The sequence below is a fragment of the Capra hircus genome, chromosome 18 (assembly GCF_001704415.2).
Source record: "Capra hircus breed San Clemente chromosome 18, ASM170441v1, whole genome shotgun sequence".
NCBI classification, from domain to species: domain Eukaryota; kingdom Metazoa; phylum Chordata; class Mammalia; order Artiodactyla; family Bovidae; genus Capra; species Capra hircus.
Window position 1 is genome coordinate 3,852,017 of NC_030825.1, and position 14,746 is coordinate 3,866,762.

General features: G+C 51.5%; 1 protein-coding gene across 1 annotated transcript in view; it reads right to left on the bottom strand.

The window, feature by feature from the left end:
• Positions 6,801 to 14,746, bottom strand: part of BCNT (Bcnt protein) — a 98,441-nt gene continuing 90,495 nt past the window's right edge. Inside the window, 1 exon segment of the mRNA NM_001285692.1 lies at positions 6,801 to 6,955. Coding sequence (NP_001272621.1) covers positions 6,865 to 6,955 — 91 coding nt within the window. The 3' untranslated portion in view covers positions 6,801 to 6,864.

Genomic DNA, 14,746 nt, shown 5'->3' on the forward strand with positions numbered 1-14,746 from the left:
CAATATTGTAGCCCCCGATCACGTGACTGGTAAGCACTTGAAATCTTTGGCTAGTGGGACTGAAGAACTGAATTGTGAATTCTAATGAATTTAAAGTTTCGATGGAAATCGCCACATGTGTTTAATAGCTTCTGTAGTGAGCTTCACAGGTAGAGTATAATTCCAACTGTGTTAAGAAAAGGGATGCAAAAACAAAGGGAAATGGACTGAAAAGTATCCCCAAATGTACACAGCAGTTTTCTCTGGGGATGCAGTGCTTCCAGATTTTCCAGCGATGACTAGTTGGCTTTGACAGTCAGAAGAGAAAACAGGTCCCTTAGGAGGGAGGAGAGGACAAGCCGGGGGCAGGCAGAGCTCCGCAGGCAGGAGGGCCAGGCGCTGGCCAGGCAGCTGGGGAGGTGGGCCGTCTGCCTCGCGCGGGATTGGCTGACAGGCGCGCTGTGCCTCTGTGCCTTGGGTCTCCTCCAAGCTGACGGGCACCCTCGCTGACACAAAAGATGCGCGGCTTAGCTGGGGTGAGCATGTGTGCGCGTGCACGTGGGTCCTGCCCTCTGCTGCCAACCTGGCAGCCCCGTGCTGCCTCTGCAGCTGTTTGCTGAAATCTGGGTGGGTTCTGTTGCTTGAATGTTCACTTATTTTCCAGGCTTTCCTTCAGTTACTTCTCCAGTTACCCGTAACTTTAAGGAGCTTCCCTCCCAGGACTTCTGAAAGCAGGAGAAAGTTACTGCAGGTGGGTCTCGGCCAAACGGCAGGGAGGAAGCCTGGGCTGGCTCATTATGGTTTGCTGGTGTGTCAGCAATTTAGGAGCTTGAATTGTTTGAAGTGGCAAGAATAAAGGAAGATGGAATTTTCCTAAAGACATAGCCGGAGGCTTACAGATTTTTTTCTAGGTAGAGAGGCCATAAGCAAGGTTCTCAAACTTCAGAGCACATAGGAATCACAAGGCTGCCTGTGTGACATGCAGACTCCTAGTGTTAAATGCAGAAACAGGGGCAGAGGAGGCCAAGCCACGTGCCTGAGGGCATCAGCGGGTCAGCAGAGCTGGGGTGAGGGTGTCCGGACTCTCCCGTGAGGCTGCCTTTGACTGTCGCGCTGTGCCTATCTCCTGCGGCAGATGTTCGGCATGAAAGGAAGAGTGAGACAAACAGGGGGTCCAGCTCATTCTCTAACGCCAACTAGAAGTCCAACAACTCATTTCTGTCCTGTCACTAACCACCTAGAGTTAGCGTAGACCCCACTGGTTACTGGCTCAGTCACCCAAGACTGAGCCCACTGCAGACCCCAGCTGCACACGAGGAGCCTGGGACCCCTGCACTGGGTGTGATAGTTTGCTAGAACAGCTCAGAGACTCAGGAAGGTGCTCTCTTTACAAGCAGTTTATAAAAACGGTCCAGAGGGGTCCGAGGCAGAGTGCCATGCTCCTGGCACATGGATGTGGTCAGCTACTTGGAAGCTCCCCACACTTCGCTGTTTATGGGGCTTCACTTAGGTTCCATTGTGTTGGCATGATTGATTAAGTCATTAGCCATCGGTGGCTGACTGACACCTGGCCTCCTTCTCCTCCCCAGAGATCGGGGGTTGCGGCGGGGAGGGGAGGGGCTGGAAGTTCTAACCCTCTAGTCACAGGGGTGGTTTTCCTGGTGACCAGATCCCATCCTGAAGCTACTCTGGTTTCCCCAGGCGTCATCTCATTATCACACAGACCGTAAATTGCAAGTGTTTTAGGGGCTTTGTGCCAGGAACTGCACCAGAATGAAAGATATATTTATTTCCTATCATACCATATAGGGTATTTACAATTTTCTGGAAAACACACCTGTATTTCTACCACCAGTTGTCTACAGCAGTCTCAAGGGCACACACACAGGTCGCACCACACACTGTTGGTGCAGGAGGGCTGGGTGTGTGTGTGACTGGGGGACCCAACTTCAAATTCTAAGGTCCTGTAACGGAGCTCAGCGGCAGAGCTGTAACCACACTGCGAAGTCCAGTTAGAGACAGCCAGGATGAGGCAACCTTATGGGATGCCTGGGACGCAGAGGGTCCACCCACAGACACAACCTCAGACACCCAGAGAGCTCCCGGACTTAAACACGTCTTCCATTTGTCAGTCAGGGTGCCTCAGATGTGGGCAGGCTTAGGTTACTAATGTAAAGGCATTAACTGGAAGAAGTAAGGCATTAAATCATTAGCAGAGATTAGTGGGGCTGGGCGGAGGGTGGCTCCCTCCCTCCCTGCCGAGGCCCAGCAACACGCCTCTGCACCCAGAGGAGCTGAGAGCAGCCTCGGGTCACAGCTGTGGCCCTGGGGCAGCTCAGGGTGCTGGGCAGAATCTGAAGACAGGCAGCTCCGTGACTTCCACTAGAACACCCAGACACTGACTGTAATTCATTTTGGAGCCTTTATATTCAAGCTCATTTACACAGGTCAGAAACCATGTGTCTGTATCTGACAAGCCGCGGCCTGCCGCAGCATCCTTCTGACATCGCGTGCGCCTGCGCGGTCTTGCAGGCGAGGAAGGCGGCCTCAGCAGGACTGGCACTGTCGGTTGCGCTGGGGTGGGGCACGCGGCCTGGCTCCGACCCCTCGGCTTCCCCAGCCTCCCGACCTGCTTTCAGAGTCGGGAGCTGAGGTGGAGCTACATACGCGAATCACTCTTCTGGGGAATGTTCCAAAAGCCGTGCAGGGATCGTTCTGGAACGCCTGCTAGCCCAGAACAGGAGACAGACAGAGCTCCCTGACACCCAGCAAGTTCATCCCCATGGCAACCCTCCATCACCGGACTGCCCACGCCTTGGCCCTCTCTCTCCCTAAAGAGACTGACAGAGGTGATGCAAATTTAAACGTGGGCTTGCCTTTCTCTAAAAATACTTTATCTTGGGACTTCCCTGCTAGTCCAGTGGCTAATCCCAATGCAGGGGTCCTGGATTCAATCCCCGATCAGGGAGCCAGATTCCACAAGCTGCAACTGAGACCTGGCGTAGCCAAATAGATAATAAAAACATTTTATCTTGAAATAGTATGGATAAATAGACAGGTGTAGTAAATAATGCTAAGAAACATCTGTGTCCTCATTTCCCAATTTAAGATATAAAACCACATCATTAAACAAAGCTCCTTCGCTATCTTTGATTGTATAACCTTCCCAATCCCGAGAGGTAACCACCATGCTGAAATTAGTCATCACCCATTCGTGTACATATATTTATATGCGTATATATAATTACGTAGCATATATACAGAGAGAGAGTCAATATACAATCTTTCTCATGTTTAAAAAACTTTATTGAGGCGAAATTCACACGACATGAAGCTGACCATTGTAGAGTGTACAGCCCAGGGCACCCAGTGCCAGGTGACCCCCACCTGCGCTTCCATGCCGGTGAACCTGTGTGGCTGGGGCCGTGTGTAGGCATTTTGTGCATCAGAGCTGCTTTCGAGGTTCATCCTGTGACGTGTGTAGCCCTGGCCCCTTCATTTCACCACTCTACTGTATTCTCCTGCGTGGCTATTTCACAACTGACCCTTTCTCCTGACGGCCAGAGGATGGTTTCGAGGTTTTCCCTGTCACCAATAAGCCTGCCTCCCTGTGCACACACTGGCGCTTCTCCAGGATGTCAAGCCAGGAGCAGAGCTGCTGTGCCATGGGCCGAATGCAGCTCCAGATTCGAGGCATCGCCAAAGTGCTCTTCAAGGTGGTGCTAATTTATACTCACAGAAGCTTGGCAGTCTTGGGGAGCTGGGAGCCAAGTGTGCAATTTAATTAGAGTAACTTAACACTTGGATAGTGTATTTCATTTAATAAAACGCTGTGAGGTAGGCAGAGCAGGATTATTAAGCATTCTCAGAAAACTTTTTGAAGACAAGGAAATCTAAGACGCAGAGGGAGGGACTCACCCAGGATCACAGGGAGCCAAACCCACTGTCTGTGTGCTCCTCCTGTTAACATTAGTTTCTCCCCTTCCTTCCCCAACACAGCCACCTTGTCCCTTACTTGAGCAGAGATCCAGCACCCTATTAGCCTTCTGAGGGCACCGTAATGAGAGCTCACAGGCTGACCCTGGAGAGGAGCCCTGGGAAGGGGGGTCTCTGTGGATTGGGCCATTCCAGGCTGCAGGGAACCAGGGCGCAATCTTCTGGACTTCTACAGCCCACTCTCCTCCTTGTGGTCAACTTGCCTACACACAAAGACTGCATCTGGGAGTAGCACTGTTGGATCTAAGTTGCCTTGAGATGGCATAAAAAAACAAAAAGGCTGCAGGGAAAAAAAAACACTTTGAGGCAAAGACTTCCTGCCAAAGCAGGAACCCCGGGCACACTGGTACCCCCAGGGAAGGAGGTGCAGTGGGATGGCATTTAAGATACCGCAACTGTACCTCCAAGTACAGTCACCTGGGCACCTGCCCCTACTGCCCCTGCTCGCTGAAACCAGGCAGCATCCTGAAGGAGAGGGCGACCCAGCCTGCACCGTGGGGCACACTCTCCCCTGGAGAGGTTCTGATGCTGCCCCAGGGCACCGAGGACTGGAAGCTGAAGCCGTGTGCCCACGCCTTTGGTGTACTTCTGGCACCAGAGTGTGCCAGCTGTCACTGTTCTCAAATGTAAGTGTCCTTCATTTTTGGCTCTTCTGTCCCCTCGCACTCCAATCTTTCCTTTCCGATGTGAATCCTCCAATCGGGAGCTGGATTCGGCAGGTGAGAAGAGGCTGTTTCATCTTGCCTGCCTTCTGCCCTCCAGGCCTACCACGCGGATGTAATCACTGTCAGTTTCACAGTCTGACCTCAGATGAGTTTCCTCTCCTGGTCAGGAAAAGCGGGAGAAAGCACCAGGCACATGGGACCAGTCCGTCATGTGCTGATGAAACTGAGAGCTTCTGAATGTTTCCCCTGGAGTTCACCATCTTACACCAATTCCTATTGTTCACTTGGTTTTTGGTAATAAAAAAAAAAAATCATGGGCTCCTACCCAACATGCCTCGGCAATTTCCGTTAAATGCCAGAAGAAAACTGCGCCTGAGATCCACTCCTCTGTCCTGCTGAGGCCAAGGGGCAGCCCGGAACCTGAGACCCCGTCCCCTGGCCTGCCTGGTGCCTCCTGGCTGCCAGCAGCACCGTGATGCCACTCCTTTCCTGGAGGTCTTCCGTAGCCTCCTGTGGCACCAGCCACCAGCTGGCCCGGTCAGTTCTTGTGACCTCGGGCCCTGGGGTCTGTCCGGTTCTCTCTGCTCAGCTCCGACGGAGCACAGCTCAATCAAGACTTAGTTCTCAACGCTGCCCTTCTTCCCCAGGACTCTATCCAGAGCTCCTAATTAGAGCACTGCGTTCCTTGGGAAATAGGTGAACAGAACACATAAAGAAGCCTGTTTTTCTTCTTTGACGTTATGCTGTTGTAGGGCAGGTTTTTTTCAGTAACGGGAAAGTACGTGAAGCCCTGGAAATCAAATGCGTTCACCTGGGACTAGGCGAAGACTGATGGCCAGAGCGAGGCCAGGAAACTCAGCTCTCAGAGGTTTTCTGGACTCCACAGACCGGCCAGGAAGTGTCCTTGGCCGCCTTCCTCGGACGTCCCCGCCACGGCCAAGGGCGGTGCCCGGTGCCTGGCGAAGGACAGTCGAGCTGCCTCCCAGCGCTGACTCAGGCTCCCCACTTCCTGCAGACATTTTCCTTGGCAGTGCCTGACTCCTGGAAAGGGATGTTATTTCCCTTGGGAGTTAGGCAGATAAATTTTCACTAAGTATTGACGTGAAAAGCTAGATAAACTATTATCCACCTGTTCTTAAAAATTGCTGGCTACAGTTCAAATAAGACTCTGATGGAAAAGATGATTCTGTATCGAAGATGCACACACGCCAGTCAGCCCCGTCACCCAGCCTGGCCTCAGCGAGTTAACGAGGGTCATAACCTCACGACCGTGCAGGGCTGACATTCTGGTCTTGGCTGCGTGAGCGTCTGCCATGTATCAGAGGACCGGAGGGGGAGACCTATGCATGTTCCCTGTACGTGTCACTAGCTCGTCTCCACCTTGGGTGGTTCAGAGAGCGGAGCTGTGCTCAAGGTCACAGGGCTGGTAGATGAACGGGCAGGATCTGAATTCCAGTCTCTGGAGCCCTACTGCCCCTTAACCCTGTCCGTGTTACTCAGGACATCCGCCCACCCGCCCCCAGAGGCAGGTTGTGAGGTTTAGGTTTACTGGTTTATTAATATGAAGTTTGGAATTTAAATCTTCTAGAGTTAAAAAAAAAAAGAGTCCTTTGGAGTTTTCTTTGACAAACCCCCAATCAAAGAATTATTGAGGTGAGAACACATGGGAAGTTGACTTTAACTTTGAGGAGAGGAGAAAGGTTGAAGGAAAAGAAAGATCTCTAATTCAGTGATGGCATATCCTTATTTTTCAGCCTTACATCCTTACATTGTATCCGCGTGGAGGAGTCCCAGTCAGGAGGGCAGTGCCGGCCCTCGTCACGCCAGCATGGCGAGCCTCGTCTCAGACAGCCCCTGTTCTCGGGCCCACGGTGAGCGGGCCGCGTGCTCTCTTCTCCACAGCGGCCGAGACAGGCCTGCGAGGAACGGGCTTGGCCTCGTGGACTTAGCAGCAGAACAAAGGGAAGGCAAGTGGCGTCATCCTCATCAGCCTCTCACAGGATCAACTTGTACTTTTTTTTTTAATTTTTATTTTTGAAAGGACAAACTATTAAAAAGTAAAACAAATGAAATCACGTGAGATCAAGATACAAAGACAGAAATTCAGTGTAGAAAAAAGGACCTTGCTGGGAGCCAGTCGATGAGAAACACAGAAAACATCTCACAGACAGACAAGAAGCTCACGCTGTAAAGACGACTGAGCTGCTGGGGGCTCCCCATCACATCAGGGTTTCATTTTGCTCAGCCTGAGATCTCGCTCGATTTCAAACTGCCTGTGATCCACTCGGTCTAGAAAAGCTTTTCGTTCGATATACCTGGAAGAAAATGAAGATGCCCGTCAGCAGACTGAGTGGGAGAAAACGCCTCCCCGGCAGCTTCCCCTCTCCCCATGGGGAAGGGCCCACTTGGCCCGGGGCTCAGCGGGTGACAGCAAAGGCAAGCAGGTGACCACAGGCAGCGCCCAGAGGGGCTGCCGCTACTCTTTCAGTAACATCCAGACCACTCATTTGGTCTAAACAAGGAACTTTCTGGTTCAGAGGTGAATAAAAGTAAAATGAAAAAGAGAAAGCAGCAACTTATGCAGGGGAAGGACATTAGCGGTTGGGGCCAGGAAAATGTGATTGTGTAGCCAGGTTTAAAGGAAAGAGCAGGGCTCAGTCAGGCCCAGGTTCAGAGCCTGACCTGGTTACATAGCAGCTGACAGTGGCGAGCGCTCACTGTCTGGGGCACCTGCCTGCTGGCGGCCCTTCCTTCCCCCAACCCGTCCCTCCTCTCCGTGTGTCCTCCACCCACGTGGGGCCAGGGGACTTCCTTGAGGATGACAGAGGAGGCTTCCCTGAATTCCTCCAAGGGAACGGGGTCAACTGCCTCTGTGCCCACGGCCCACATACTCAGGGTGCCCTCAAGGCGGGCGGCCTGCCCCTCACCCGGGCTGCTCAGCAGGCAGGCTTCCTTTGGCCTGCTAGGCACGGTGGGAGGGAAGCCCCAGGCTGAAGGTAGCAGGTACCACGGGGAGTGAGCGGAGATACAGCTTGATTTTTATGCACCTTCTGGCCATAAAGTGCGCTGCCATTTGCCTTGGGGGGAGGGGCTCTCTGCCAAGTAATCTACTGAGAGAGCAAAACTGCCACTGAAAATGGGAGACATGATTGAAACTCTGTGCTAATCTTTCCTTTGTTGCACTGCGGAAAATGTGCATCTGTGATTACAAGGTCATTTCATTTGTGGTGAGCACGTTTCCAGCTCAGGACCCCGTGTTCCTCGGCTGAGCTCACCCTGTGAAGGGCAGCCCACCCTCCCCGCTCTCCCGCAGGCCTGTGGCCACTAACCCTGTGCCTCACTACGGACAGGGTAGCGGCTCGGGGCCGAATCCTGACCCTGCAACTTGCTGGCTATGACTCTGAATAAGCCTCCTAACCTGGCTAATTCTCTTTCTTAATCTGCCAAAAAAAAAAAAAAAAAGAGATAATTACCCCTACTCTGAAGGCCTGCCACGGGGATTAAATGAAATAGTGTACATACAATGCCGAGCACAGAACAGGTGCTCCATGAAACGGCAGTTAGAGCGGCCACCACCATTTCGGGAAGCCAGCTTCTAGAGTCCGGGCTCAGGGCAATCAACTCAAGAGCAGCAAGGAGCTCTCTGGTGCATGTTATGAGCATCTGTAACAACCACCTGGTCCAGGATCAGGAACTTGGCAGCTGAGTCAAAACCGCCACGGAGGGGCCGGGATGGCTGGAAAAACAAGGGCCCACCTATAAGCTTGACGTGAGCCCTCAGGGTCAGGCTGTTAAATTTAGCCAGTGAAATACAGATTCACTGGCTTCAGATTCCCTGGCAGATGGGGAAGCCACTGCAGGGGGAAGAGGACCCTTTTTGATGAAGTGAGAAAGCAGGAGAGATGGTGGCGGGACGTGGACGCACAGAACAAGCTCCTCTTCCGTCCCCCACCAGGGGCCCCGCGACTCCCCAGTGGGGGCAGTAAGCCAGAACCGACTGATGTCGGTTCCACTGATGTCGCCCCACAACTGTCCCCCTCCTCACACCAGCTCAAGGACCTGGGCTGAAGATCACAGTGGGCATCAGAGTTTTGACAGCAGCGTGCTTAACTGCCCCTACAGGTTTCCATAGAGAAAAAGGGGGCAGGGCGCTGTGGTTGAGAAGACTTCAGGGCATGTTTCAGGAGAGCCACCAGCCAGGGTCACCTGAGAGCGCAGCCTGGGGACAGGAGAGGAAGCACGAGGCTTTGAGCATGTGTGGTCTTTCCTCTTTGACTTTCCTTTAAAGTAGAGGAAGTGATGCTTAAATTAAGATGCTCACCGAGCATAAATAACGGCCTCACAGGTTCCCGGAAGCTGTGTCGGGTCCAGCTGACCTTGAAACCGTCAAGAGCAAGGCCAGGCGGGTGCTGAACAGGCAGGTGCAGGAAGAGTGAGGGTTCAGGGAATGCCTCAGGCAGCAGAGGGAGGCACACGTGCAGAAGGCAACGGAACTCTCAAGGGCAACCGAGACAAAGGCCATCCCGGCAGGTTTGGCGACTTCACTCCCCCATTTATAGCATCTGCAGCTGCTAACAGGATCCTTATGATGGCTTTGGCTTGTTGCCAAGAGCAGACCAGAAACCAAACTTCTACTGGACAAGCCCCTGCCCCCTCCCCGAGATCAAAAGGGTGCCAATGATGAGGGCGTTCCAGCATCAACTGTGTGTGTGACTGTGGGCAGGACCGCTCATTTGTCTTCGCTGGAAAACACAAATAAGAATTACAACACCCCTCTGACGATACAGAGAAGTACTCTGTAAACAATAAAACCAGAAATGGCTGTGGCACTGTGGGCTCCATGCTTCCCATTTCTGACCTGACAGTAGTACCACTCCCAAGCCTCAGGAGCCGGGACAGTTGGAACAGGGACCAAGAGACCAAGTGCTCCAGAAGGAGGACGGGCTCGTGGGGAAGGCTGGCTCTGCAAGGTGGCCCGAGAGGATGGCCCATTTAAACTGAGCCTCAGGCAGTTTTCAGGCCCCGTAAGCAGGTTACAGTCTCCAAGGAGAACCACCAGCTGACAAGTGCAAAGGTTCTTTTCCGATCTGTGCCCAGCACTCCTGGGGACCAGCCTGGTTCAGCTCAGTCTACTGGGAGGCGTAGGCGGGGACATCCCTTCCTGCCACCATTCACTATGGAGCCCAGTTAAGAGGCCGCAGCTCCTCACTCACTCACAAAATACGCTAACGGCACCAAAACCCAAGGGATGTGCTAAGCCTTTCCTTTCAGAAACCAGGTCAGACACAATAGGCTTGGTCATCTTTTTGATCTTTCAACCCAAATTACTTTTCTGCCACCAATTTCCTCGAGATCCAGGCTGTTGAGGAGGGAAGGAAAAATGGAAGAAGACAAAAAAGCTCCGCCACACAGTCACAGCCATCCACTAGAGGCCTCCGGACCTATGGTTAGGAAAAGAAAGAGCAGGGGCTTCCCTGGTGGTCCAGTGGTTAAGACACTGCCCTTCCATCACAGGGGACACAGGTTCAATCCCTGGTTGGGGAATTAAGATCCCACATGCCGAGTGGAGCGCCCGAAAAATGGGGGTGAGGAGTGGAGAAAGAGCACGGCCAGCTGCAGGGAGTCTGAGCGGGCACACGAGGAGGACATCTCGCGGCTGGTTATCACTCTGCCCCCAGCAGAGCCCGCAGGCGTTCTGTGCAGCACAAACCTGGGAAGGAAAGCGGATCAACACCAGAAAGCAACAGGCCACACAGGCACTGAGGCTGGAACAGAGCTCTGTGAGGGATGTGACGAGAGGCGCCTTGCTGCTCTGAGACCCGGGAGCGAAAGAAGCAATCTGCCCAACATCGCCCGAGCCCTGAGGAGAGCACACCGCGGGGGCCAGAGTGAGAGGGTGCTGATTTTAATTCAGTTCCTTCTCCACTGCTCTCCTGCCATCTCACCTCAAGGATGTGACTCTTGGGGGTCATGGAGATAGATTCTTTGAAGAAAGAAAGTTATTTTCTCTGGTCTCTCCTTCACACCTCTTCACATCACAAACACACCTGGTTTCCAATCATCATGCTTCATGACCTTCAGTTTGATTGCCAGCAGCAGCCAAGACCATGCCTAGCTTCCTCTCCTTCTCTGTGCACTGATCCCTCTTCTAAGCCTGCTGGCTTCCACCTCAACAGAGTAAGAGAGACGTGTGGCTGATAGTGGATACCATCAGGGAATCTAGTAAGAGTGGTTATAGGAATAGAGGGAAGCAATGCTAGAGGCCTGAGGGCCACACCAATCTTGAAATACTGGACTGAGTTCTGGAGTGCAGGGCTCAGTGGAAAAGCAGCAAGTCTTTGCTGTGCAGCTGACCTCTTTGGTACAGGCATTTTAACCAACTTTGCTGACTGAAAAAGATGCCCGAGTGGAGATCTCATTCCGACATGCCATGCCCTCTTTTCTGGGGGGTTAATTCTAATCCTGCTGGGTTCCAAACAAAACCACGGATGCCTAACAGCTAGCGGAATGGGCATCTAGACAGCACAACGGCTCAGCACCTGCTCTGGACAGGTACTCTTATAAGGTACTGGTGGTGGGGAGGTGAACCAGACCCTGCCCTTGGAGCTTACTGCACATGAAGCAAAACATGATGGCACGTGCCACTCAACAGTCTGAGGAAGACCAAACAGAGAGACATGATGGAGGGTCTCTAAGGGGGGCTGCACTAGAGAGTAGAGCGCGGCACCCGAGTGACCAACAAGAGCCCACCACGGAGGAGGAACCGGGGAGGCAGATCTGAGGAGCGGAGCAGAGGCTGGGCGGCCGCGGGCAAGCAGAAGAGTAAGAGGTGGGCAGCGGACGGCTCAGGGAGGGCGTGGGATGCCCGGTGAGGAGATGAACGCTGACCTAAGTGCTACTGAAGGGCTTTCATTTCAGCAGGGGAAGGAGGGAAAATGGTTTGCACGTTAAAAAAAATCACTCTGGTTGCAACGTGGAGAAAGGAGGTGCAGACGCAGACGCCTGTGGCTGGGACTGGACTGCAAGCAGCTGGGAGGGGTCGAAATACTTCACAGGATAATTTTCTATTGGACTTTCAGGACTGACTCCAAGGGCCAGCTGAGTGGATGGGGATGGTCCCCTTTTCTGAGAAGTCTGAGGAAGGAGGCTGTTTATGGAAAGAAAGCAAGCCCAGGTTTCCCCTGCTATCTGAAATTAGTGTTCCTAGGACACCTCTCTTAGCTGACATGGTGTGAAGCAACTACCTTTTTGGTGAAAATGAAACCTCTTCAGATTTCTTTCGGTTAGAGAGAAAAGGGAGAGCATTCATGGAGGCTTTAGGTAAAAGCAAAATGGCACAGAGCAAACTCTTGAAAAGTGGGGGCTATCCGTATTTGGTTTTAGTTGTTAAATTTGAGGTACGTCTTGTACATGCAAATGGAGATGTGAACTAAATGGCTGCACAGGAGTCTTCAGCTTAGTGGGATGCTCAGGCAGGGGCAGCTTTTTGGGTACCTAACCCACAGAATTAGTGAGCTTTGCTGGAGGAAAGAATGTGAGGAGCTGCCCAGCACTTGGGCCTAGGGCCTCCTACCTTAAAGCCCAGGACTGAGGGGAGATGCCCCCAGGCTGTACAGGCCACAGCTGGTAAGTGTTCCCGAAGGATTGGCAGGACTACATCAGCAAGGAGTTTAGAGGCACAGAGCACCCAGCCTTCCAATAAGGCCCGAAGCTGGGCACGGTCAGTAACGGCAGACGGGAGAAAGGAGAGGGGGGAGACTGGGGGGCGGGGCGGGGGGAACCCCATCTGTAAACATGCCAGACATTCCCCAACTTATTATCTAATTCCCGTAAAACACCCGGGAGGATACTGAAGAGTTCCTACTGCACAGATGAAGAAACGGGGGCTACAGCACTTGACGGGCTGGCAGTAGGGCCAGGAGCTGAGTTCAATTTCAAATCAGTTTATTGTAAAACAGAACATACACCCAACTCCCTCGCAGCTCAGGCGGTAAAGAATCTACCTGCAATGCAGGAGACCCGGGTTCAATTTCTTGGTTGGGAAGATCCCCTGGAAAATGGCAACCCACTCTAGTACTTTTGCCAGGAGAGTCCCATGGACAGAAGAGCCTGGCGGGCTACAGCCATGGGGTGGCAAGAGTCAGACACGACTTGGTGACTAAACCACCACCACACCCTCACAGTATCAAATGGGCAAGGCAGATGAATCAGTAACGCAAGCCAAGAAGCAGAGAGTGAGCACCCCAGAGAAACCCAAGCTGGCCTGGGAGAGCTTGCTTTATAATGATTCACAATCAGACAGAACTAGACCGTAATGTCAGAGGAACAGACACTTGAAAGCGGAAATGCGGGCAGGTTCACACCTGGCTAGGCTTGGGTGTTGGATATGGGTATGTGGGTGGTGGTGAGAGATACACACGTGCCACAGTTCAAAAGCATCAGTTCTTCAGCACCCAGCTTTCTTTATAGCCCAACTCTCACATACATCCATACATGACCACTGGAAAAACCATAGCCTTGACTAGATGGACCTTTGTTGACAAAGTGATGTCTCTGCTTTTTAATATGCTGTCTAGATTGGTCATAACTTTCCTTTCAAGGAGTAAGCATCTTTTAATTTCATGGCTGCAATCACCATCTGCAGTGATTTTGGAGCCCAAAAAATAAAGTCTGACATTGTTTCTACTGTTTCCCCATCTATTTCCCATGAAGTGATGGGACCAGATGCCATCATCTTTGTTTTCTGAATATTGAGCTTGAAGCCAACTTTTTCACTCTCCTCTTTCACTTTCATCAAGAGGCTTTTTAGTTCCTCTTCACTTTCTGCCATAAGGGTGGTATCATCTGCATATCTGAGGTTATTGATATTTCTCCCGGCAATCTTGATTCCAGCTTTTGTTTCTTCCAGCCCAGCGTTTCTCATGATGTACTCTGCATGTAAGTTAAATAAGCAGGGTGACAATACACAGCCTTGACGTACTCCTTTTCCTATTTGGAACCAGTCTGTTGCTCCATGTCCAGTTCTAACTGTTGCTTCCTGACCTGTATACAGATTTCTCAAGAGGCAGGTTAGGTGGTCTGGTCTTTCCATCTCTTTCAGAATTTTCCACAGTTTCTTGTGATCCATACAGTCAAAGGCTTTGGCACAGTCAATGAAGCAGAAATAGATGTTTTTCTGGAACTCTCTTGCTTTTTCCATGATCCAGCAGATGTTGGCAATTTGATCTCTGGTTCCTCTCCCTTTTCTAAAATCAGCTTGAACATCTGGAAGATCACGGTTTACGTATTACTGAAGCCTGGCTTGGAGAATTTTGAGCATGACTTTACTAGCATGTGAGATGAGTGCAATTGTGCGGCAGTTTGAGCATTCTTTGGCATTGCGTTTCTTTGGGATTGGAATGAAAACTGACCTTTTCCAGTCGTGTGGCCACTGCTGAGTTTTCCAAATTTGCTGGCATATTGAGTGCAGCACTTTCACAGCATCATCTTTCAGGATTTGAAATAGCTCAACTGGAATTCCATCACCTCCACTAGCTTTGTTCGTAGTGATGCTTTCTAAGGCCCACTTGACTTCACATTCCAGGATGTCTGGCTCTAGGTGAGTGATCACACCATCGTGATTATCTTTGTTGTGAAGATCTTTTTCGTACAGTTCTTCTGTGTATTCTTGCCACCTCTTCTTAATATCTTCTGCTTCTGTTAGGTCCAGACCATTTCTGTCCTTTATCGAGCCCATCTTTGCACGAAATGTTCCCTTGGTATCTCTAATTTTCTTGGAGAGATCTCTAGTCTTTCCCATTCTGTTGTTTTCCTCTATTTCTTTGCATTGATCACTGAGGAAGGCTTTATCTCATCTCTTCTTGCTATTCTCTGGAACTCTGCATTCAGATGCTTATATCTTTCCTTTTCTCCTTTGCTTTTCCTTCTCTTCTTTTCACAGCTATTTGTAAGGCCTCCCCAGACAGCCATTTTGCTTTTTTGCATTTCTTTTACATGGGCTAGGGCCACTTTAAAGAAATTTTCTTTATGTTTGGCTGTGCTGGGTCTCCATTACAGTGCACACACGAGGCTTCCCCAGTTGCGATGCCTGGGTTTCTCACTGCGGT